We start from the raw sequence: 22,188 nt of genomic DNA, 5'->3' as shown, positions 1-22,188 counted from the left end.
TTGGGGACAAATCACAGGCTGCCTGTATTCCTAGCCGGTGCCAGGCGCTACGCTCAGTGCTGCCCACGACCCCTTGGCATCCACACTGCTCCCTGAGGTCGGCGCTGCTCAGGAAATAGCGACCGAGTATCAACGCCTCCTAGTCACACAGCTGGGAGATCGCAGACCTGAGAATTACTGCCCAAGCCCAAGCCCTCGCCCCTTCTCTGCCCCACGCCTCTCGGTCCTTGCTCTTTCCTACCCCAGGGCGCAGCACAGCCCTCTCCTACTTCCAGGGAAAGGGACCCGAGGCCCAGCAGCTGAACAGAACAAAGCAGATGCTCACCTTGGACCCACTCCCCGTTCCCAGGAGGGAGAGGGCAGGGGACAGGGACTGCTCCTGCTGGCCCGTCGGGAAGGTGCGCCTTCCCCACAGGCTCGATCTTCCCTCCCCCACACGGCTTCCGCCAAATCACTGTTCACCAGGGAGACCCTCTGAACGGGAAATGGTAGAACTGGGGGGAACACAGCCTGAGAAAGCATGTGCAAATGTAGGGTGGGTTTCTTTCTTTTTTTACTTTTTTTTTTTATTTAAATAAGGAGAATTCTTTCATATGGAAAGAGTTAGTACAATCACATATTTGAAAGGAGAAACAATAGGTATTGAACCGTAGGGAAAGGGCGAAGGGTGAGTGTGGCCCCAGGGCCTGGTGAACCCGATACTCCATTTCCCATCCTAGGTACAAGCGCCCCAGAAATAATGTATAAACAAGCTGCACGTCACACCTTTAGCCATCGTCTGCCCTTTCAAATACCTGGTCTACATGAAAAGACAAAGAGAGAAAAGGCCAAAATAAAAACAGAAGGAAACAGAAACAACCCTCTCAAAAAAACCCCCAAACTCTCTTTACTATGCAAGGCATGAGGTCAAAAGCTTACAGTACAGTGTCCCCTTTAAACAGTGGGAGAAAGTCATCCACACAGAGCCCGGTAGACACGTCCGCTCGGAGGCTTTGCAACATGCTGCAGACAGGGCCCCGGGACACTGCCGCCACGGTGGAGGCCACCCAGCCCGGGCGGAGGACGGTGAACAGCAGGCCGGCGCGCCTGGAAGATGACTGGCCAGATACGCGCTGGTGGTCCGGGTGGAGAACACGGCCGAGGACAGAGGGGTCTGACCCCCAACACCCAGTCATCGCTGTCCTGGGTGACCCACTTGTCTCAGTTCCGTCTCACGTTCCAAACAGGAAGGGCTGGCTTTCTGCAATCCGCGTCTCCCACTCGTCACAGAACACGACAAAGCACAGACACTGCAGCATCCTCGGGTGTCGAAGGCCCATTCCGACAGACCTGCTAACCCAGGCCTGCTCTGCAGGTGGAGAGGGACGAGGGCAGGAGAAAGGCAACGTGCAGCTACTTGGTGAGGGGAACCGATGGGTGGGCAGGGAGGGGCTGCACCAGTCGGCCACGCCACGGGCCGGCTCTGACCTCGGCCGTGCACTCCCCCGGCCTCCTTGGCTCCGAGCGCCAGTCACAAACCACGCCCGCCATCCGGAAGGCGATCCAGAAGACAGGAGGCGAGGGCATCGCTGGAGAGAACGGATGCCAATGTTGAACAAGATACCCCAACGTTCCTGGAAGTGGCTGGAATGACCACAGCTTTGGAATTGGACAAACCGATTTTTCTGAATGTGTAAGAGTCATCCTCAGTTTTCCTCCTTAAGGAACCTCGAGCCATTAGTGTACGGATTCCAAGCTTGAAAACGGTAATGTGGACAAAAAGGGGAAGCGACAGTAAAGGAAAAAACCAAACAGAGCCGGCAGAGAAATCTTCAGCGGGCGGACGATGCCCCTCGGGAAACCCCACTCTGGGGTTTCACCCCCCCGAGTAGGCGATGCCACACACACTGTGGCCGCCACGCAGTGGGCGGCACCGCCGATGGCCAGGGCGAAGCTGCCAGCATCAGAGGGGAGGGCGACGTTGGCAGGCAAAGGTGTGTGGGCGGGCTCTGACACCACCCGTCTCGGCAGCATCAAAGGTCAAGTTCTGTTTTTTCACGTGTTCCCACCAAAGGCCCCAGGACATCCTGGCAGAGACCTCTGCGTGGATTTGCGCTCTGAAGAGAGGGGGGTGTGTGGAACCAAAAGAAGACCCGGAGTCCTACTACCTTGAGCTTGGCTCTAAAACCACGCGAAAGGAAGAGAGATTGCACCTTAAAACATCTCTGCACTAAAAACTGCACTTAATCAGACCAAGGAAGGGACGGCGTGCTGGGCAGGCCCGAGGCCCCCGCCCCGCCCCTCGTCCGCCTGGAGACCTGCGTCTCGGTGGGAAGAGGCTGCACAAGGGCGCTCGGAGGCGGCGACAGCACTGAACGTCACATGCAAATTCCTGGCCTTTCCTGCACAGAACAGTTCAGACATTATATATAAATAGAGCAGTGAAACATTTACTTTTTCTTCACCTAGACCTACAACATCAATACATATAAATAAAGTCTAGTGTTTTCTGTTTTTATTGGGGTGGAGAGAAGATACAGGGGTGGAGAGAAGGGCTGGAGGAGAGGTGATCCCTCTGTTTTCACTTTTCCTCAAACAGAAGTACTGTCACTCTGATGGCAGGGTCACCTGAAGGGAACAGCTTGAGTTTTAACAGCATTCAGGACTGTTCTGTTGAATTTCAAAATGAGAAAACCTTTTTTTTTTTTTCCTGGAGGCAAACAGTGGGCACCGGAACCGGGTGTGAGGGGTCTGGCCGGGTTTCCTGGAGCGCGGCCAGCGGGGCTCGTGTCTCCTGCGGGTGGGAGTGGGGCCGCAGGCGGGGCCGAGGGCACCAGCCGCCCACCTGCGGGGCAGGGGCAGAGCAGATGGGCTCCTGGGGCAGGGAAGTGCAGGCCACTCTGTCAAGTGGGCAGCCGTCTGAGAAGGGACTTCAGAGTCAAGATTCAAGGGATGAAGAAGAAAAAGAGAAGCCGGTAAAAAGGTCTGAGGGTGGCAGCAAAAGGGGGTGCTGAGGGCCACAGGCCGAGTATTAAAGCATCTTCCAAGAAAACTGGCCCTTTCCCCAGACGCCGCGTGGGGCGCACCCGGGGACTCTGCCAGGAGGCTGTGACCCTACATCCTTGAAGCAGGAACCAGCAACTCTGCGAGCGTCCCCAGCACTGCCTGCGGCGCCTCATGCCCCGTGGGCTGCACTGGACGCAGAGCTTAGAGACACAGCCTGAGCATCTGTCGCACGCCCGTGATGACACAGGAAGTGGTCACCCCCCCCCCCCCACCAGTCCTCGGGCCAGGTTCTATGGAACCAGCGGCAGCAACCCCTCTCCATAAATGGCCAATTAGTTCCTCAGAAGGCCATGTGCAAAACTTGAACTTTCCCCTTCCCTTTCCTTGGAATGACGGAATCTCGGGTGATTTTAGTTACTTTGAAAACAACAAAAACTCAGCACACAATGGCTCGTGCGAATGTTTTGCTAGAGGCAGCCCTGCAGACCTGAGAGGCTGCCCCGGCCGCTCTGGAGCCCCGGTCAGCGCTGCAGCACGGCCCCCCTGGCACCCTGCCCGCCGCCCCACTCAGGTCCTTCCGTCCAGGCAGCCCAGCTCTGCTGCTGGGGGCAACGAGGGGGGAAACGGGAAGCCCAAGCAGCCTCGCAGGCCACGGGCCCTGCCCAGGCCCCAGCACTCGGCCGCTCGGGGGACCTCGAGACTTCCTGCCCAGAGCTGTGTGAGGCAGAGGGACGGGGCGCCCAGCTGAGGAGGAGGTGGGGCGAGGAGGGAGAGCGGAGAAGGGCACGTTACAGAAGGCTCCCAGGAGAGGGGTGTGTGTGAAGGGGCAGCCCCTGCAGGGGCCGGGGCCCCGGGAGCAGAGACGCCCGTGGGTGGGGGCCTGGTGCCGCCTGCTCGCACGTCAGGCCCAACCGGAAAACACCGTGACGTCGTGCCACTGTGACTGCCTGGGGCCAGCGGTCAGCACGCCCGAGGGCGTGAGCACAGTCTGGGACAGGAATTCTGTCTAGCTCTTATGCTGAGAACGCCATCAACCTCTCTGGTTGCCTGTGAGCTCCCTGTGGTCACCAGGCTGGGGCTGGAATCCACGGCTTCCAAAGCACACAGGTGGACACGCGGGTGTTTGCGACGGGGCCCACGTGACCTCGCTTCTGTCGCAGACCCCTGCACAGGTTAACCGACTGAGCGCGCACAGGAGGGGCACACAGGCCACCTCTGAAGGTTGAGGTATCAGCTCCAACAGGAGGGAGGTCACAGAAGCTACTGGAGCACGAGGCGGGGTCAGGGAGAGGCTGGCGAAGAACTCATATAAAATAAAAGTTCAGCGACCGAGAACAGCTTGTGTTTTGTTTTCCCTTCTCCTTTGTGGAAACCTCAACTGCTTTCCAAAACTAAAACCTCCAAACCAAGGCCCCGCTGCCACACCACCGTGCGAGGGGCGGGAGGGAAGGGAGCACTGAGCAGAAGCGCCCGCCAGGAGCAGGCCCCAGGCGGGCGGCTCCGCACGGCTGAGGCGCGAGTGGGCACGGCTGGGGCGGGGAGGAGGCGGGAAGGGGACCGTTTGCTGTTGGTGTGTATTAAAGCAAGCAGGTCAACGCCACGCCACGTGGCCACGGTGCAAGCTGGGTGGACGCCAGAGCTCTCAGGAGTGCAGAGGAGAAGGGGCACATCTCCACCGGGCCAGGGGCTGGGCGGCGAGGCTGCTGCGACTCGAGAGCGTCCTGCTCCGGGAGGCCGGTGGCGGCGCTGTCCTCGGGGCGAGGCGGGGCCCAGCACCTCAGGCCTTGCTCTCCTCCACTTTCACCGCCCGAGGCTTGATGGCTCCGGTTCGCTTCATCTGGGAGGCGGCCAGGGGGGCCTCCTGCAGCTTCACGGCTCCCAGGCTGGGTTTCTCATCCACGCGTGGTTTCGCCTTTGGACAGACGAGCAGAGACAGAGGAGTCACCCTCCCACGGACACAGCCGTCTGGACTGGGTGCAAGCTGCCCCAGCCCTTCCTGCTCCCGAGTCCCAGAGAAGAGGGCCCCCGAGGAGCCCGTCCTCAGAAGAAACTCTCCTGGGGAGGGCCCGGTGGCACCGCTCTGTCCCCCCGACGGGTGCTTAGTGCAGTGATTCGGAGAGGCAGGACGCCACAGGGCCTCTGAGGGGCACGTTCAAGGCCGACTGGAAGAACCTTTCCAAATCAGTGCACCCCTGCCCACAGGAAGCAGGGGCCCCGCAGAGGTCACCTGCCTGCTGGGGGCGGGGCCTCCAGGCACACCGGGGGACTCCCGACCCACACTCTGTGGGAGCCACTCCCCAGGACCGAGCCTGCCCTGGAGGTTCCCAGTCAGTGTCCCCTCAGTCGGCAGGTCTGCACTGGGCAGTGTCTCACAGAGGACCCGCCCCGGTCCCGTCCCCACTGCGGTGTGCACTCCGGAAGGAGGCTCCAGAAGCTCCACCCCAGCAATTCGAGGGGCGGCCCTCCGGGGAGCCCCACCGGGAGGGGAAGAGCGGCCCAGGCCCTCACCAGCCGGGAGCGCTGCTTTACTGTGGACTCACACCCCACAGGTGTGGGCGCTGGTGCCCGGCACGTCTTAGTGTGGCAGCGAGAGACCAGTGCCTGACGGCCGAGACGCCGAGAAACCCCCTTCGTGACAAAGTGGGAGCACGTCACTCCACTGTCGTCCCTCCCCGCCACGACTGAGGCGAGACACGGCACTCACTAGAAGCAGCACGCACAGGCACGCACACGCACGCACACCCGTCCCAGCGGCCAGGGCCGGCCCACGGACCCAGCCCCGTCCCAGCGCCTTCGGGGCCCGAACCGCTCCAGGGGGAGCGGCCACCTTCTGGCGCCACCTCCTCCAAGGACTGCGCGCCCTCCCTCCTCTGCGGGACAAGGGAGGATCCAGACGCCCGCCCGTTGGGGGGGCAGCGCCTTCGCCAGGAGGGACCTGGGCTCCCGGCGCCGTGCTCGCAGCCGGGCACATCTCTCGTTGCGAGAGGAGCAGGCAAACCGGGGGGGGGGGGGGAGACAGTCCCTTCTCTGCAGGCGCCGGGGGACGGGCCTGGGCGCCAGGGCGGGAGGGTCTGGGAAGCCATCTTCTACCTGGTGAGCGCAGTGTCCCTGCGCAGAGCCCATGTTAACTGCTGATCCAGAGGGCTTCCCACTGGGGCTAGCAGAGCTAGGCCTGAAAAAACCAAAGGCAGGGGGTGAGAACACACGCGTCGCCGCGGAGACGGTGTCAAGCCCGGCGCGGCGGCCCCGGAGCGGGCTCGCAGACCTCCGGTGGGAGGGAAACAAGGACCTCCGCCGGCCAGAGCACGGCCGCCGGCCGCCCTGGGGATGGCCCGCGGGGCAGGCGGCCTGGACACGAACCGCCTCTCGGGGCTCGGAGGGTGTGCGGCACAGCGCCTGCGACCAGACACGAGGTCCCTGAACCCGACTCGAGGGCCGGGCAGCGCACTTTTCTAGGCTCCCTGGTTCCGGCGGGTGGGGGTGGGGGGCGTGGCGGTGAGGGGAGCGATGCTGAATGGAAACATCGCCCCAGGTGTGGGCCGCTGACCACACAACTGTGCTCTGGGATGTTAATCCGACGCCGCGTGAAAAAAGGGCTTCGTGGTCCGGAAGTGCGAGCAGAGCTGAGTGTGGGGTCCCCAGGACTCGGGACAGTGGGGCCGCTGGGACCCTGTGCCGAGGGGCCCGGCCCGACACGCCGCCTCACGCGCAGCTCTGGCCCCCACACCGGACCGGGGAGTCCCTGCAGCAGGGCGGGGCTCAGAAGCCGTTGCCAGAGAAACGGGAAGTGCTCCTCCTCTACAAAAGCACAGCACTGTTCCCAGCCCCAGTGAGAACACCGACAAAACGAAGCTACTGATTAAGGGCTGTATCTTCTAAACGGTTTCCCTTGTGTGAAGCGACGGCCACCTCTGTGCCCCACGGACTGGGGCGACCCCCGGCCCGGGAGCATCGGCTCTCTGGGTGTGCCCGAGGGAGGGGCTCTGCTGGGGCTGCCCGGAGATGGCGGCCTGCCCCCTCCCCACGCTTCCTTCCTCTTCCAGATTAGAGGCGCTGCTCTGGGCTGCGGCCCGCACCCGGACCTTACAGTTCTGTGGTTTTGGACTATGCGAAAAATATAATCAGAAAACAAAGCACAGCAACGAACAAAAACAACTGAAGCCAAAAAGTAAAAATAAGGACAGGAAAGGTGACGGAATGTGGGAGGTCCATAAAGACCCCTCTGGACGTGCAGTTGGGAGGACGGACCAGGCGGCAGGAGTGCCCCTCGGTGGACCGGGGACTGCTGGGGCACCGGGGCCTCGCCGTGGCCCTCGCCCAGGGCAAGGAGAGTCCCAAGTGTCTGTGACCCACGCACAAACAGGAACGGATGCCAGGCACCTCGCACACGTAAGGAGAGTTGGCTGCACCAACCCCAGGGCCCAAAGTGGGATCGCGCTGCCTTCCCAAGCACGTGCCTCCATGTGCTCTCTCAGCTTGAAAAAGCCAGTACAACCAGAGCTGCTCAGCCTTCCCAACGCACGGAGTAGTTCGACCAAGTAATTCACACAAAGCCATCTCCGCGTCCAGCTGAGGGACCTGGGGCCGTCACCGGAGGCAGAGACAGCACACCCAGAGGAAGTGAGAAGGGGCCGTCCGCTCTATGTGAGGCAGGGCACCGGGGCCCAAAGGAACCCCCCCACCCCCCAGGGCTGCGCCTTCTTGGCCACTGGACCCGTCTTCCCCCCACCCACTGGACCCTTTTTGAAAAGCTGGGGAGAAAGCTACGTGTCATCAGGGTCGGTCCAACACAACGAACACGTTAGCTGTTCCTCCCCTACCTTTCCAACACGCTCCCCCAACCGGAGCACCAACAACAACGATTAAACACACACTCATCCCTGGCTTTCCCAAGGCTAACGACAGCACAAGGTGTCCTGTGTACGGGCATGCACAGGACACGCCGCCAGGGCGCCCCGCACTGCCCCCCCGTGCTGCCCCCCGGGCCCTCCGACCCCTAGCCTGGCTGCACCAGCGCTCAGCCTTGTGGTGTCCGCCCCCGGGCGTCTCGTTACCTGTAGGTCTGGGCTGAGGGCACGGCGCCTCCGGGAGGGACATTCTGTTTACTGTCGGCGAAGCGGAAGCCCTTCATCTCCATCTGAGAGGACTGGGGAGACCAGGGATACAAGCTGCTCGTCAGTGGCCCTGGGGACAGCCCAGCCCTCGAGGACCCAGCTCCAGGCAGAGCCGACAGGCGTCCAGGAGGACCCAGGAGAATTTCTGGGCAGAGAGGCATCTCCTAAAAGAATCCAGGCTCGAGGGCTCACCCCTGGAAGTGCGCCGGTGCCCCTTCTGTCTGAAGGGGCTGGGGAGAGTGGCCCGTGTGCCACCACAGGGGGCTAGCTAGGCTGTGCCAAGACCTCACTGCCCCAGAGGGAGGCGTCCTCAGCGGGGCCCTGGACCGGATCCCCGCCCCCACACCGTCCGACCGCCAGGACCTGCGCCCGAACCAGCCCCACAGCAGCTCCCTCGGTCCCAACCACACACGCCTTCCTGTGCCGGGCGTCTCTCACCCGGGCCCGTCTGCGCTGCCAGCTCCCACAACCCGGGGGTCCTGGTGAGTAGGGAATGGGCGGTTGCACCCGAGACCTCTAGCGTTTTAGGCCACGACAGGGGGGGTCTGGCGGACTCGGAAGGGCCGACGAGACAAGGAAGGAGCCACGCTTACCTCTCTGCTGGTGTTAAGGACGGAAGGCTGGGAGCCGGGCGGAAGAAGCCTGCGGGGGCCCCCGACGGAGAGGCTCTGCCCCTGCGGCAGCTGGATGGATGGCGGCAGGATCAGGGGCTGCTGCCCGGAGCCGTACCGCGGCAGGGGCAGCTGGGAGCCGGGCAGCGGCATCGTCAGCTGCTGACAACGGGGACAGTCAGGAGGCGGCATGGAGGTGGGGAGAAAGCTACAAACCACCGCTGACACTCGCGTCCAGGGACAACCACACGTTAGACCTGAGATTCTTCTTTTAAAAGAATTAAAGTGAGGCCTTCATACAGCAGCGAAGGTTTGGGGTCCCCATCAAAGCGGGGCTGGTCGCCTAGACCTGACGCGTGACGGCAGGGGCAAGTCTGCTGCCGGAAGGGAGCGGGCGGCGAGGAAGCGACTGCCGGGGCTGGCCAGGGCCGCACGGCCAGCGTGCCGGCCTCTCTGCGTCCGCAGAGCTGTGGGCGTCCCCAGCCCCTCTCGCTCCCACCCAGCTGAGGCCCACGAAAGGCACGTTACGTGCTGGGGGAGCGCCAAGACCCCGGCAGGTCCGGAAACGCGACAACGGTGCTGGAATGTGCTGGACACGGCCACAGGGCCCAGCAGGCAAAGCGCAGGCAGCGAGCCCCAGGTGCACGCGGGGGCGGAACCGGGGAAGGGCACCCGGGTGCCCTCTGTGCTGCGCAGAGGCCAGCCCTCCCTGCTGTGCGTACTGAGAGAGAGGACAGGGCTCCCCCGGGTTCTGGGCATGCAAGTTCTTGGAGCCAAACTGGAGCCTCCCGGCTGCTCTTGGAGCACACGATGCCGGGAGACCAGCCCCTTCTAACGTCCAGAACAGGTGGGTGAGGGGAGGGGTGGGCCTGGGGACGCGGGCCGGAGGCCGGGGCGAGCCACACTGGGTCTCTCAGTCACTGTCCTCTTCATCTCCCTGCTTTGAGTCCACAGTGGAGGGTCAGAAGGATCTATTGGAACCGCATCACTGAGACATGTGGCAGCCAGAGCTCCAGGGCCCCAGGCTCCGCCTTGTGCACCACAGGGTGCAGGATGGACACAATGACAGCGCTGGCTTGGCGGAGGGTGGGGGGGGCGGTGGCCAGACTGGGTTTGAAAGGCCCCCGGCTGCTGTGCTGAGAACAGAGTGCTGGCCCAAGAGCAGGAGCAGACGGGCTGCCCAGGCCCAGATCACTTTCAAAAGCAGCGCCGCCAGGGCCTGCGGAAGAGGCAGAGGGGGTGTGAGGGACAGCACTAAGCCCGGGGTGACTCGGACCGGACAGCCCGGCGGACCAGGGGGAAAACCCCACGGTGGCACGGCACCCGTGCAAGTGAGGCCCGAGATGCTGTGAGGTGCCAGAGCAGAGGTGTGGGCAGCCCACCGGGGGACGTTCGGGTCCAGAGGACAGAACTGGCCTCGAGATGTCCCTTGGGAGAACTGGGAAGCATCAACGAGCATGCAGAGGGCACTCTCCCCACCTCCTGGCCTGTCAGGCGGAGGATGGGGAAGGGGTTCCAGAAGACTTGGTGCTCCCGGGGCCACGTTTTAGGGCTAAAAGGTGGTGGCACTCCGCAGGAAAGGCTGAGCACCTGGCCTCGGTTCTGGCAGCCCGAGGACCAGTGACAGCGCTACAAGCAGCATGTGAGTCAGCACACAGCAAGAGGCAGCAAGAGCCCTGGCTGGTGTGGCTCAGTGGATCGAGTGCTGTCCTGTGAACCGAAGGGTCCCCGGTTCGATTCCCAGTCTCAGGCACAAGCCTGGGTTGAGGGCCAGGTCCCCAGTAGAGGGCGCATGAGAGGCAACCACACACTGATGTTTCTCTGACTCTCTTCCTCCCTCCCTCCCCCTTTCTAAACATAAATACAAATCTTAAAGAAAACATATGAAATGAGGCCTCAACTTCAGCGTGAGACAGGCTGAATCCCTGACCTGGGGGAGCTGGGAGTCCAACATCTGGGAGGCGCCGAGACTGGCAGCCTGGCCGAGCTGGCTCTCGTAGACCAGGGCCTGGCTCCCGCTCAGGGGCTGGTAGGGCGAGCCGGACTGGGGCTTCACCATCTCCAAGGGCTGCATGCCGGGGAACGCCGAGTACGGAGGCTTCAAGGCTGTGCCTCCAGACAGGATCATGGTGCTGGGGGGCGACAGGCTGGGGTGCATGTACACCTGAGATCTGTGAAAGCCAGACAGGGGCGGGGCTCCTGTGCGTGAGTGCGCCCATGGGTGTGAAGCCCCGAGGGCCTGCGCAAACACACCGCCAGCCCCGCCCCTCGGGTTTGTCCCTCAGACCCGAGCCAGAACACGCACTTCTAACCACCTCCTGGAAGCAGGGGTGTCCGACACGCAGCACGAATGTGGTACGACACAAGGTCACAAATGTACTTCAGACCTTTTGTTTGCTCATCAGTTTTCATTCGTGTCTATGCATTTAGTGTGTGACCCAAAGCAACTCTTCTTCCAGGGTGGCCTGGAGGCGCCAAAAGGCTGGACGGCCCTGGTCCTCGCAGGTGCCCAGAGGCTGCTCTGGGGACCAGTGTGAGTGTCACTGGGTTAAACAAACCAACACACCCAACAAGACACAGGAAAACCTGGGTGACGCCCACAACACCAGATGTGAGACCCAGAACACGCAGCCTGAAGCGCGGAGGAGGGAGCAGGCACGGCAGAGGTGCGGGACGGAGCAGACCCACCTGGCCTGCAGCGCGAGTAATGACAACTGTGAGGGACCACGCCCACGCCCACCCCCCCTCCCACGGCCCCAAGGCACAGGAGCAGTGGGCCAAGGGAACAAAGGGAATGAGGCTGCGGAGGTCTGAGCCCCAGGGCCGGGGGGGCGGGGGGGGGGGGGTGTTGCCGGCCCCTCCACCCTCCCACCTCACCTGAAGGGCTGCAAGGAGCTGAAGATCTCCTGTGACTGGGAGACGGGGAGCCCGCCCCGCAGGCCCAGCTGCGCCGGAGCCTGCAGAGACGTGTGGAGGGAGATCGGGATCTGCTGGGCGGCGGCGGCCTGGGGGTGGGGAGGAAGCCAGGCAGGTCACTGTAGTGCCCCCCAAGCTGTATTCCCTGTCCCCTCCCTGCTCCCAGGCCCTCTGGCCACAGCAGCTGGAACGCTGCCCAAAACGCCAGTTCCAGGACGCCCTTCCTGCGTCCTTTTGCTCTGCTGGACCCTGCACAGCAGAGAGAGTGAGTCCCAGCCATGCACGCCAGCAGGGCAGGGTCTCAGGGGCTCCATGGTGGATGGACGATCACACGCAGAACGTGTGCCGTGTGACCCAGTCATGAGAAGACCAAACTCTTACAACGCTGAAGAACGTAACAGTGGAGGGTATGCTCAGAAGGACTCACCCAGGAGCCCCACGGGCCTGGTCTGTGCAGACACACGGGTCTGGGGGTGCCGGACCATCTGGAAGGCCCGCCCCAGCTTCAGGCGACCTCCAGGAGTCATCCCCGTGCAACGGGGAAGACACGCCAATCCCGTGTAAAAACAAACACTGCTCGTTTCTAAGACCACCTCTTCCCGACGCACTGGGCCTGGGAGGCCAGGCCGTCCTGGTCTTCACGGAAGGACACTGACCACCAAAGGGGACTCTGCGTCAGCTAACCCCCCGCTAGGACACAGGAGGGAGGACTCTGAGACGGAAAAACTAAGCCGAGGCTGGAGCACTGAGCTCCACTCCTCTTCCTGGTGTCTCTCGTGCATTCGCCCCACCAACACGGACTGGGTGCCGTAACATGCCAGGCGCCGGGCAAGAGACACGTGAGGACACAGAGCAAGAGACTGAAGACGAATAAACGAAGAAAGTAATGACATCACACCCCCACCCCCCACCAGGCCACCTGGCTTGCCGCCGTCACCTGTTGGTAACTCTGCTGCTGAGGTATCGTTTGAGGAACCAGCCGGGGCTGACTTGCAAACACATGGCCGTCCAGGTAGAGAGGTGGCAGGTGGTTACCTGGAGACAGAACCCAAGGGGGCGGAACAGGATCAGGTCTCTGTGTCCCTGAGGTCCCTCTCGGGGACGGGTTGTGTGCACACACTCTCCCGGGGAGCATGCGCAGGGCCTGCCGGTCCCCAGCTGTGAGCCCCGGGCTCCAGCAGCGCCGCAGGGCACCTGGAGAGGCCGCAGCACCAGGGCCCAGGAGGAGGGGTGGCTCCAGCCCACCCCGCCCACCCTCAGGAGCGTCTGCCCTGGACCTGAGGGCCGCCTGGGTCTCTCAGTCACTGTCCTCTTCATCTCCCTGCTTTGAGTCCACAGTGGAGGGTCAGAAGGATCTATTGGAACTGCATCACTGAGACTTCAGCAGCTGGGGCGCCCCAACCCCTGCCCTCTCCCCTTGGGCACCAACACAGGGACCAGGATGGTGACAGTGAGAACGACCGAGGACGCCCCTGCCAGAGGGCTCAGCCAGCACAAGGGTGTGAGCGCTTTCGGGTGCGGAACTCGCCCTCACTGACAGGCAGCAGTGACACGGCCCCCATGGGATCCAGGTCCAACTCGGAGCCAATGCCTGGAGCGCCTGCCAGTCACTAGGCTCTGCCTCCCAGGAGGGACAGTAGGAAGACGGGAAACAGGAAGCGATTGGGAGTCATCTGCAGCCCGGGGGGACCGCCCAGCAGGCCCCCTTCTGTCAGAGAGAATGGAGGGGCCCGGGTGGCAGTACCTGGAAGAGAAGCAGAAGGGGCGACAGAGGCCACGGGCATGGGCGGCATGGAGACTCCGCCGAAGGAGCTGTAGCTGACGCCGCTGGAGGCCCCCACGGAGGACGGGGGCTGGAGGCCCGAGCCAGCGCCTCCTGGGGAGCTCTGCTCCGGCAAACTGGGCGAGTTTTCCCACGCCTTTCGCGCCGACTCCATCTTCAGAGGCAAGGGGAGGAGAGGGGGAAAGTTACCGGGGTGCGGGCACAGGCGGGGAGGGGCTGCTCGCCCCCACCTCCTCACCGCCTCAGGCACCAAGGGGCCCGGCCCGGCGCAGTGCCGACGTTACCTTCAGAGTGAGGTCGGCAGTGGGGAAGGACATCTGGGAGAGGCCGATGGCCCTCGGGATGTGGTGGTCGCGACGGAGGATGGGGATGCTCTGTGTCAGCCCGGCCTGGAGGGGACAGGGAAGCGTGAACAAGCAAGCAGGCGCGGAGGAGCAGGACAAGGTGTCAGGACATGCTTCATGTTCGGTCGTGGGCGCTGAGACCACCAGGATGGAGCTGCCAGCGGCCCAGCCCACAGGTTGGCTGGATCCCCTCAACAGAAGTCCCGGGAGGGCCCCTCCACAGCCCTCCGGCAGGAGCCGTCGTGTGCCAGTAGCACAGATGCTGCCGGCTGCGCACGCACGCCGCAGGCTCGGGGGCCTCGGTCCCTGAGGCTCAGAGGCGCAACCGCGAGGCCCTCGTCCTGCAGAAGCGCCATGCCCGCCAGCATGTTTCGGGGCCCCGAGCAGCCTCGGGGTCAGGAAGTTCGCTTAGCCCAGCGCTCCCCACCACCGTGGGACTTGGGAGAACACAGAACTGGAGAAAGCCAGGTGGACCAGGGCTCGGCAAAGACGTCATCCCACTTAAGCTCACAAGGCTGGGCCGTGGAACACTCGAGCAGCCCGCTCCCTGGAAGGCCTGTCCCCAGCTAGAAACTGCCTCGGGTCCCAGACCCAGGTCCAGCCGGGGCAGGCTCACGCCCTGGTTTCAGAGCGCCAACCCGGCTCTCTCCTCTCAGGGCCGGCCGGCGCGGGGACCAGAGTTGGGGGCTGGAGGTGGGAGCACACACTCACGTTACTGGCCAAGGCGTCTTGAAGCTTGACCACTGGACTCCCTGCGGGACCAGAGGCAGAACCTGGCGGCAAGCTGAAATCGGAGTCCTGACAGAGAAGGGAACAGAGTCCGCTGAAATGACCCTGGCTCACCTTTTGGCAGAGACACGCCTTCAAACGGATCCACACCCCAGCAACTGGAAAAACCACTAAGGAGCCTTTACCGCGTGAGCAACATGGCCGAATGTCTCCCAACAGCACGTGCGGACAGGATGCGCCCTCCTCCCCGCTCCCTGATCCTGCCCACTGGCCGACCCCACTGGTGCAGGGGAGCCCACCAGCCTGCTCAGCCTGGCACCCTGGCTGGTGTCAGCGGGACACCTGGAAGGCCACTCCCTGGCACCTCTGTCCGCGACCCCGCGCTGACACCCACCTTCCTCCCCAAGTTAAAAAAAAAGCAAAAGGAAGAAAAGCGCCAACCGAAGCCTCACCTTTGGGCCGACTCCGAACTCGATGGGCGGCACTGGGAGCACGGCGTCCACGTGGACGTCCACCCCGTTCACGGGTGGGACGGCGGCCCCCGGCAGCCGCTCGGCCGCCTCCGAGCCCTTCCTGTGCTTCAGAGAGCGCTCGTTGCCGATGGGGCCGGGTCTGTGCTCCTTGCTCTGCCCCGAGCCTTGCTCCGCGTCCTTGACGGGAGAGCAGAGGAGCTGAGGCGCACAGACGGGACGGCCCCGATCTGTGGCTCCTAAGTCCCCGGGAACCGGGGCAGGGGACAGGAAACAACGAGCCCTCTGCCCAGGCGCTGGTCCCCGAGAGCGGGACTCCCAGGTCACCTGTGGCTCCGGCTGCTTCTGAGCTTGCTCCTTGTGGCTGTCAGCCTTGGGCTCCAGGCCGGACCCGCTGATGTCCTCCGGCTTCAGGGTGCCATACGGGGAGCTGCGCTGCGAGGAGGTCGCGGACGACTCTCGGGACTCGGCGCTCAAGTCCACGCCACTGTCTCCCTGGCTGCTCTTAAAACCCTGCTGTGCAAGGCACACAACGGGTCAGAGCTCTCACCGCAGACCACAAACCGCCGCCACCCAAGGCGTGAGGCCGAGTCTGGCCCTGAGACACAGCTCCCCCAGCAGGCCCACGCTGTGTAGCCTCGTCGGGGGGCGGGGGGAGGGTTCCTGACCTGACAACTGAAGGCGCACGGCCCAACGCACCAACCCCGCCCAAGCTCACAACCACGAGACCCCAGAGGCCCCAGGACAGAGACTGCCAAACTGAGCCAACACCGTCACAGGTTTGAAGGAGAGCCCCTCAATCACTCGCCCTACACTGGGGGGCTCCCTGGAACCCCTTTTCTTTCTCGCTCTCACACAGAGCAAAAACCGAAATAAGCCAGGACCCGAGAAAATGGCCTCTGGTCCCAGCTCAACTGTGTGGCTGAGGGCAAGCTCAGGCGGGCCGCCAGGATGGACAAGACCCGGGACCAGCTCGGCAACTGGGCAGGGAGCACGCACTCCGCCCCCAGCAGCACAGCGGCCACCCACCTCGGCGGAGCCGGGCTCGGCGCTGTTGAAGGCAGTGGCAGCTTTGGTCCAGGAGTCGCTGGTCGAGGCCTGCACAGGGAGAGCTGCCAGGGGAGGAAGATGGAGTCGGGGTGTCAAGGACAAGCACAGGCGGGGCTCACACAAACCCGAGTCCCCCCACGGCCCCCGCTGGACACGGCACGCTAGCGAACAGATCTGACACACGGATCTGGTCTGAGACTTCGTCCACCTTCCCGACACCCTCAGACGTCAGCGAACGTGACCAGATGGCGTGGCAGACACTGGCGACTTTCAGGCTCTCCCGCTAGGAGAGCGGTGCGAGGCTTCCCTTCACCGAAGCCCGCTGCTTCTGTCTGCACGCTGGCAGCGGCTCCAGGGTCTCGGAGAGGTCCGAGGCACAGGGACTGAGACGGGGTCAGCTCACAGGTCGCCCGGAGGCCCTGTGCGCGCACCGAGCCCACGGGGGCCTGTATGAGCCCAGTCCGCTCGGCCCAGCCAGCAACGACACCCATCACAGACACACTCCCCGAGTGCCTGACACCAGGGTCTCATTGGGAGAACATCACACTTCCCATCAGAGCTGAGTGTTTTCCAGCGTCATTCTGCAACGTGCTGAGACTAAGGGTTTCACCCGGAGCATGGAGACGGGCCACGCGGTCAAACGGAAAGAATCAAGGTCCAGGCCCTGGAGTCTCAGGAGATGTCGTGTGGCTCTGAGGCCAAGTCCCTCTGCTCTGAAAGCCTGGGCTGCTGGGTGTGAAACCACGCTGCAGCGGATGGTTTCTCCATGCCCCCGGGAGGCGCCAGGAGTCCTTATCTTACGCGCCTTTGTGCCTTGCAGGGCCCTAGCCAAAGCGGACATTCCAGAAGAATCTGCTCAATTAAGATGGATTTGCATCTTAATTGAGAAAAACAGCATTAAATGTAGAACTTACTTTAAAGTTCAGGGAAGCAAATTCTCTACCAAGCAAGATCCACCTCACTCTGGCCTCAAGTCCGTCTTTCCAAGAGCGTTTCTGGAAGGGGCTGAGAGCACCTCCCCACCACCCCCGGGTTGGGAAGGGCCCTCCCGGCCCCAGTCCCTCCCCCGCAGCCACTCCCCGCTCTCCCAGGGCACCGTACAAAACCACAGGCGGCTCGGGCTAGGGAGTCAGGCCAGCTCCGGTGCCTCCAGCCGGGGGGAGTGGCTGCCCCTGTCGGACCTCAGTGCTGGCGGGGCGCGCTCTTCCACCAAAGGTGAGGCGGAAACAAGCTCGCTGCTGCTCAGGGGCCGCGGCAGCGAGTGGCGCTACGACGGCGCCTACCACTCTGGCTCCACAGAGGACGCCAGGGAGCCAGTCATGCTCCCTAAATAGATAGCGGGCTAGGCCCCTGAGCCCACACACCCCGACTCTACCGGGGCTGCCGCTCTCCAGATCTCGTGCCCAGGCTGCTGCCCGGCACAGGCGTGTCGCCCTGCTCCAGGCACAGGTTGTTCTGCTTCTTGGCAAACCGAGGAGGAATGCGGGAGGAGAGGCCCCGGCCTTTGACGGGCACCTAAGGAACAAGAGGCGGTGCTGGCCGCCCTGGCCGTCCGGCAAGAAGGACACACGCTCCCCAGGGGGCGTGCGCTGCAGGCGCGGGGCCGCTGGCCTCTCCAGGCCTCCCCCCGGCCACACCACGCCTGGAAAGGGCCGTCAGCCGAGGGACTGCGATCCGAGCTCCAACACTAGGACAGCGGGCAGTGTTCCGCCAAGGCCGCGTGAGCACAGGGTCCCAACCCCCGTGACTCCCAAGGTGACGGGCCTCACCCCACGCACGCCCCAGGCTCAGTGCAAAGAGAATGAACGTGGGGGCTGACGAAGGCCTGCACCTTGCTCGGCGAGGCTTCCGCTGCTGTCATGGGGACAAGCGCCCTCCCGGAGGACAGAGGCGAGGCCATCTGCTGGCACAGGGTGGCAGGGGTGTGCTACGGAACCCCCCACCTTGGGCTTAATGCAGAACTCTCATCCTCCCGGCTCTGGTCTCCCCGCGTCACCAGCCTGCCCTCAGCCTGGCTCCCCCTCACCTAGCGCAACTCACCTGCACAGCTTGCTCCTTCTTTCTCCTCTCTTCCTCCAGCAGGCGGCGCTGCTTCTTGGTCAAGACTTCGATGAAGCCTTCGCCCACCATGGAGCCCACCTCAGGCTCCTCCCCGGGGCTGGACCCACAGTTCTCGATGATGGAGTCTGAGCCAAGAGATCACAGAAAGAGGCCATGTTATACTCACCAGAACCCAAAGAGAGCCCAGCCCCACAGGCCACGGACACCTAAGGACGGGCTCAGCTCCGAGGGCTGGGCCACGCTGGCCCGATACCTAAGGACCTGCCCTGTGCCCACCAGGGGCTGCAGAACCCAGCTGTAACCGCCCCACCCTCTCACAAACCCCTCTGACACGCCATTAACGTAAACCCAAGAGGCCTGAGGGACTCTAGGATTCAGAGAAGTCTTTGGAGACACAGATACCCAAGTCCCAGCTCTGCTCCTAACTAGCCTCGTGACCCTGGACACACGACGCAATCTCTCTGGGCCTCCTGTTTCCCTCTTTAAAACTGAGGCACGGTGGGACAGTTTTGGGAGTTCGGCAGGCTGGGAGCCACACAAGGGCAGGGGTCCTGTCTGTCTTGTCACCACTGCAGCCCTGGAGTGTGGCCCAGGGCCTGTCCAGAGGTCCAGACCGTGAGCAACAGGGCAGAGGTGGCAGCCCGCAGAGCAGGCCCCGTTCTGCCTGGGTCCTCTCCCCCCGAAGAAGTGAGGCAACGCAACACTTACTTCCATAGTTCAGGTCAAACGGCTTCATGGCTTCGCCCTGCTCATCCGCCCTCTGCACGGCCAGCTGTGCCTCCTTCTCCGCCTTCTCGCAGGCAGCTTCGGGGACGTCAGAGGGGGCATGGGCGGCCCGCTCCAGGGTGTAGTGGCCGCTCCCGCTGGGGCAGCCTAGACCTCCCGGCAAGGCCTCATCCGGGGACCTGCAAGGAAGGAGGAACCCCATCAGCTAGGCAGGGCCCAGAGCCCGGGGAAGGAGTGCAAAGGCAAAACCGCACAAGCACACAGCACGTGCCCGTGCCCGACATGCGCCGCTGTCCCTCCACCTGGACGCGGCTCCTGGCAGCAGCACGGCACCTGCAGGCCGCGCAGAAGGCCGCTGCCAGCCGCCCCTGGCAGCACCGCTGGGCCCCAGCTCTCCCTCCTCACAGAGAAGCTGCTCCTGCCCACCCTGCCCGGGGCTCAGGAGCTCTGGGCCTGCCTGCTGCGGGCCACGCTCGGCAGGGCCCCCACAAAGGATGGACGGCGAGGGCTCAGAACACAGCTGCGGCACCCGACCGGCAGGGTACTCAGGCCTCACCCTGCCCCCTGGCTCCTCGGGTTTCAGTTTTCAAGCCACAACAACAAAACGCCACAGAGAAGCAGACAAGCGGTGCAGGAGCGAGTGACGGAGACACTCACACTCAAGGGCCCGGCGGGCAGTCACCCTCGGGTGCAGGGGCGAGTCGGGGGCACCTGGCACATGGCAGGACACGCATGCATGAAGTGCTGCTCAAAGAACTGGCTTAATACAATGGCCACAGAGAGGACCCGGATTCTGCTTTTGCTTTACCTTTTGGCTTTCAGCGGCGTCCCGTTCTGCTGGCTCTCGTAACGGGGAGAAGCGTCGCCGCCACCCGGCCTAGCAGACTTCTCCCCAAACCCTCCCGGCTCCAGCTTGCGGCTCTGTCTGTCCACCAGCGGTCTCTGACCGGAGAAGCTCCTCTTGGCCAGCTCCTTCTTCTCCCCCAGACCGGCCCCGGGCAGGCTGCCGTCCACCTGGGGGCTGGGCTCGGCCCCGGGGCCCTCGCGCCGCTCTCGCCGCTCGCTGAAGTCGCTGCTCTCGGAGGCCGTCTCCCACTCTTCGTTGGCGTGATCGGAGGAGTTCTGGTAGGAGAGCTCAGGGGACCTGCGGCCCACGGCCCCGTTCTTGTCCCCGGGACAGAGCTTCGACCGCGCTGGCCACTGGCCGGCCAGCAGCGGGGGCTCCTCCTCAGGGCCCCACAGGCCCAAGGACTCACGCTCCTGCCGGAGGCGCCTGAAACGAGGGGGTTTGTCCTGGCGCGGCGGGCGCCGCCTCCTGAAGGGCCGGTTCTCCGCATTCTCGGGATCCACGACGTGGTCGTCCTGGAAGAAGGCCCTCCTGTCCTCCACGCGGCCGTCCTCGAAGGCCCGGGCACCGGATGGGTCAGAGTGTCTGTAGGCCTCTGGGATATAGTCTCTGTCCGCGGGTCGCCGGGAGCCGCAGGCGTCGGGGGAGCCGTGGTCCTGCCAGCAGGTGCCAGGACCCTTGCTCTGCCAGTGGGCCGACTCCTTGGACACGAAGGTTCTCCGCCCGTAGCTGCAGTGGCTCAGGCGGGGAGGGAGGGCTCGTCCGAAGGCCCTCGGGCCTCTGCTCTTCACCTCCGGACCGCTGTGGTCATCGGAGTACATCTTGTTGGACCGCCAGGAGTCTCTGAAGTCACCTTTCTTCAAGGCGCCCTCCTCCCTGTCCAGGGCCGAGCCTTCGGGGGGGCCGCTCTCCGAGCCCCGCTGCCGCCGCCGCTTGGGAAGCTCTTCGTACTCGGAGCCCTCGCTGTGGGTCTCGCTGGCGATGCGGCGCCGGGGCTTGGCCCGGGGAAAGTCCTCGGGCTGACCGAACTCTCGCAGCCCCCGGCCGCGGCAGCTCCTCTGGCTGTTGGTGTAGATGCCCCGCGCCCCAAGGACCCCCCCGCCGCAGATGCCGGGGCTGCCGCCGCCAGCAGGCCGGCCGCGGAAAGTGAATTCTCGGAACCCACGGCCGCGGCTCCGGGCCTGCCCTCGGCCCCCAAAGGCTTGCTCCTCGTCGATGAAGATCCAGTTATTCCTCTTCGTCGGAGGCGTGTCACTGGGCTCCCGGGAGGGTCTGGGCTCCCAAGCCCTGTCAGGCTTCTCCTCCTCTTCAGGCTTGCTGGCCGCACAGCCCGGACGAGCACGGGCCAAGCCCTGGGCCTCCAGGGCGGAGGGGGTGGAGCTGGGCAGCGGGGGCCTATTCTCCTCGTCCTCGTCCTTTCCGGCCTGGGGACTGGGCGGCGCCTCCTCCTTGGTGGCCAGGCGGGCACTCTCCTCCCCCAGCTCCTGCTTACTCTTGTCCACTTCTTTCTCTTTATCTTCCACCTTGAGGGCTTTGAGCACGGGTTTCTTGATGGGTCCTGACCTCCGGGTCCTGCTGGTCTGCTCCTGATGCTGGTTGCTGGAGCTCCGGGGCTCCGGAGTCCACTCGGACTCCAGGGGTGGCTGCTTGTGGGGGCCCCCTTCCTTCTCCCAGGAGGAGACGGTGAAGGGCGGCTCCCCCCGGGGTGTCTCCTCCACGCTGTCGGCTGCGTCAGCGGCCTTGGGCTGGTGGCCAACATCCCAATTGCTATACTCTGGCTTTTTCTCAGCCGGGACAAAGTCGGGCTGCAGTGGGGTACACCTAAGGTTTGGGGTGTGACCCCCAGGAGCGCCTGTGTCGTGTACATTTTCTTGGGTTGGAAACAAAAGCTCCTGGCCTATTCTTTGAGAAGAGACACAGCTGTCAAAGTCTGCTGGGGCCTTCTTGTCAAAAGCACTCAAGTACTCCTCCACTCTCTCCTCAAGGAGGCCGCGCTGGGCACTTATGCCCCCTGACCTTCCGGAGGGGGCAGAGAAAGAGCTTTCATTCCTGGAAAGGAACCAGAAAAATCCGTCAATGTGATTGGAAGCCTGGTTCCTGCTGTCCACGCTGAACACAGAGCTTAGTTTTAAAAAGAAAAAAATGTTAAAAAAGAGAAAAAAACGATAACCACCAATATTTCCTCTATCTTTTTAAAAAGATTTTATTTATTTGTTTTGAGAGCGCAGGGAAGGAAGGGAGGAAGGAAGAGAGAGAGAGAAACAACGACGTACGCCTGCCTCCTGCGCTCCCTTCACTGCGGACCTGGCCCGCGGCCCAGGCACGTGCCCTGACTGCAAAGCGAACCACGACCCTTTGGTTCGCAGGCCCGCGCTCAATCCAGTGAGCCATACCAGCCGGGGCTAGTTCCTCTATCTTTAAACAGGTCTCAGAGCGGCTGGGCCATGGACGGCGGTGGCCCCCGGGGTCCAGAGAGCGAAGAGCACAGTGGCTGCTGGTGGACTCAGCGTGCCACCGTGGAGACAGAGGACAGCCGGGGCTCCTCGGGTGCC

General features: G+C 63.5%; 1 protein-coding gene and 2 non-coding genes across 3 annotated transcripts in view; all 3 read right to left on the bottom strand.

Annotated features, from left to right (window-relative positions):
* Positions 1-559: 559 nt before the first annotated feature.
* PRRC2B (proline rich coiled-coil 2B) overlaps positions 560-22,188 on the bottom strand; it is an 81,658-nt gene continuing 60,029 nt past the window's right edge. The window contains 17 exon segments of the mRNA XM_028507516.2: positions 560-4,897; positions 6,076-6,157; positions 8,040-8,131; positions 8,693-8,869; positions 10,641-10,881; positions 11,588-11,715; positions 12,564-12,661; positions 13,371-13,563; positions 13,694-13,798; positions 14,465-14,551; positions 14,935-15,132; positions 15,280-15,468; positions 15,982-16,064; positions 17,367-17,517; positions 18,043-18,188; positions 18,772-18,968; positions 19,598-21,685. Of these exon segments, the coding sequence (XP_028363317.1) occupies positions 4,763-4,897; positions 6,076-6,157; positions 8,040-8,131; positions 8,693-8,869; positions 10,641-10,881; positions 11,588-11,715; positions 12,564-12,661; positions 13,371-13,563; positions 13,694-13,798; positions 14,465-14,551; positions 14,935-15,132; positions 15,280-15,468; positions 15,982-16,064; positions 17,367-17,517; positions 18,043-18,188; positions 18,772-18,968; positions 19,598-21,685 (4,390 nt within the window). The 3' untranslated portion in view covers positions 560-4,762.
* LOC114514208 lies at positions 9,620-9,704 on the bottom strand. Its single transcript, XR_003685948.1, has one exon. It is a non-coding gene; the product is annotated as a small nucleolar RNA SNORD62 (small nucleolar RNA).
* LOC114514197 lies at positions 12,920-13,004 on the bottom strand. Its single transcript, XR_003685938.1, has one exon. It is a non-coding gene; the product is annotated as a small nucleolar RNA SNORD62 (small nucleolar RNA).

The sequence above is a fragment of the Phyllostomus discolor genome, chromosome 3, assembly GCF_004126475.2.
Source record: "Phyllostomus discolor isolate MPI-MPIP mPhyDis1 chromosome 3, mPhyDis1.pri.v3, whole genome shotgun sequence".
NCBI classification, from domain to species: domain Eukaryota; kingdom Metazoa; phylum Chordata; class Mammalia; order Chiroptera; family Phyllostomidae; genus Phyllostomus; species Phyllostomus discolor.
The sequence above is the reverse complement of the archived record's forward strand: the minus strand, read 5'-3'. Positions and strand labels throughout refer to the sequence as shown.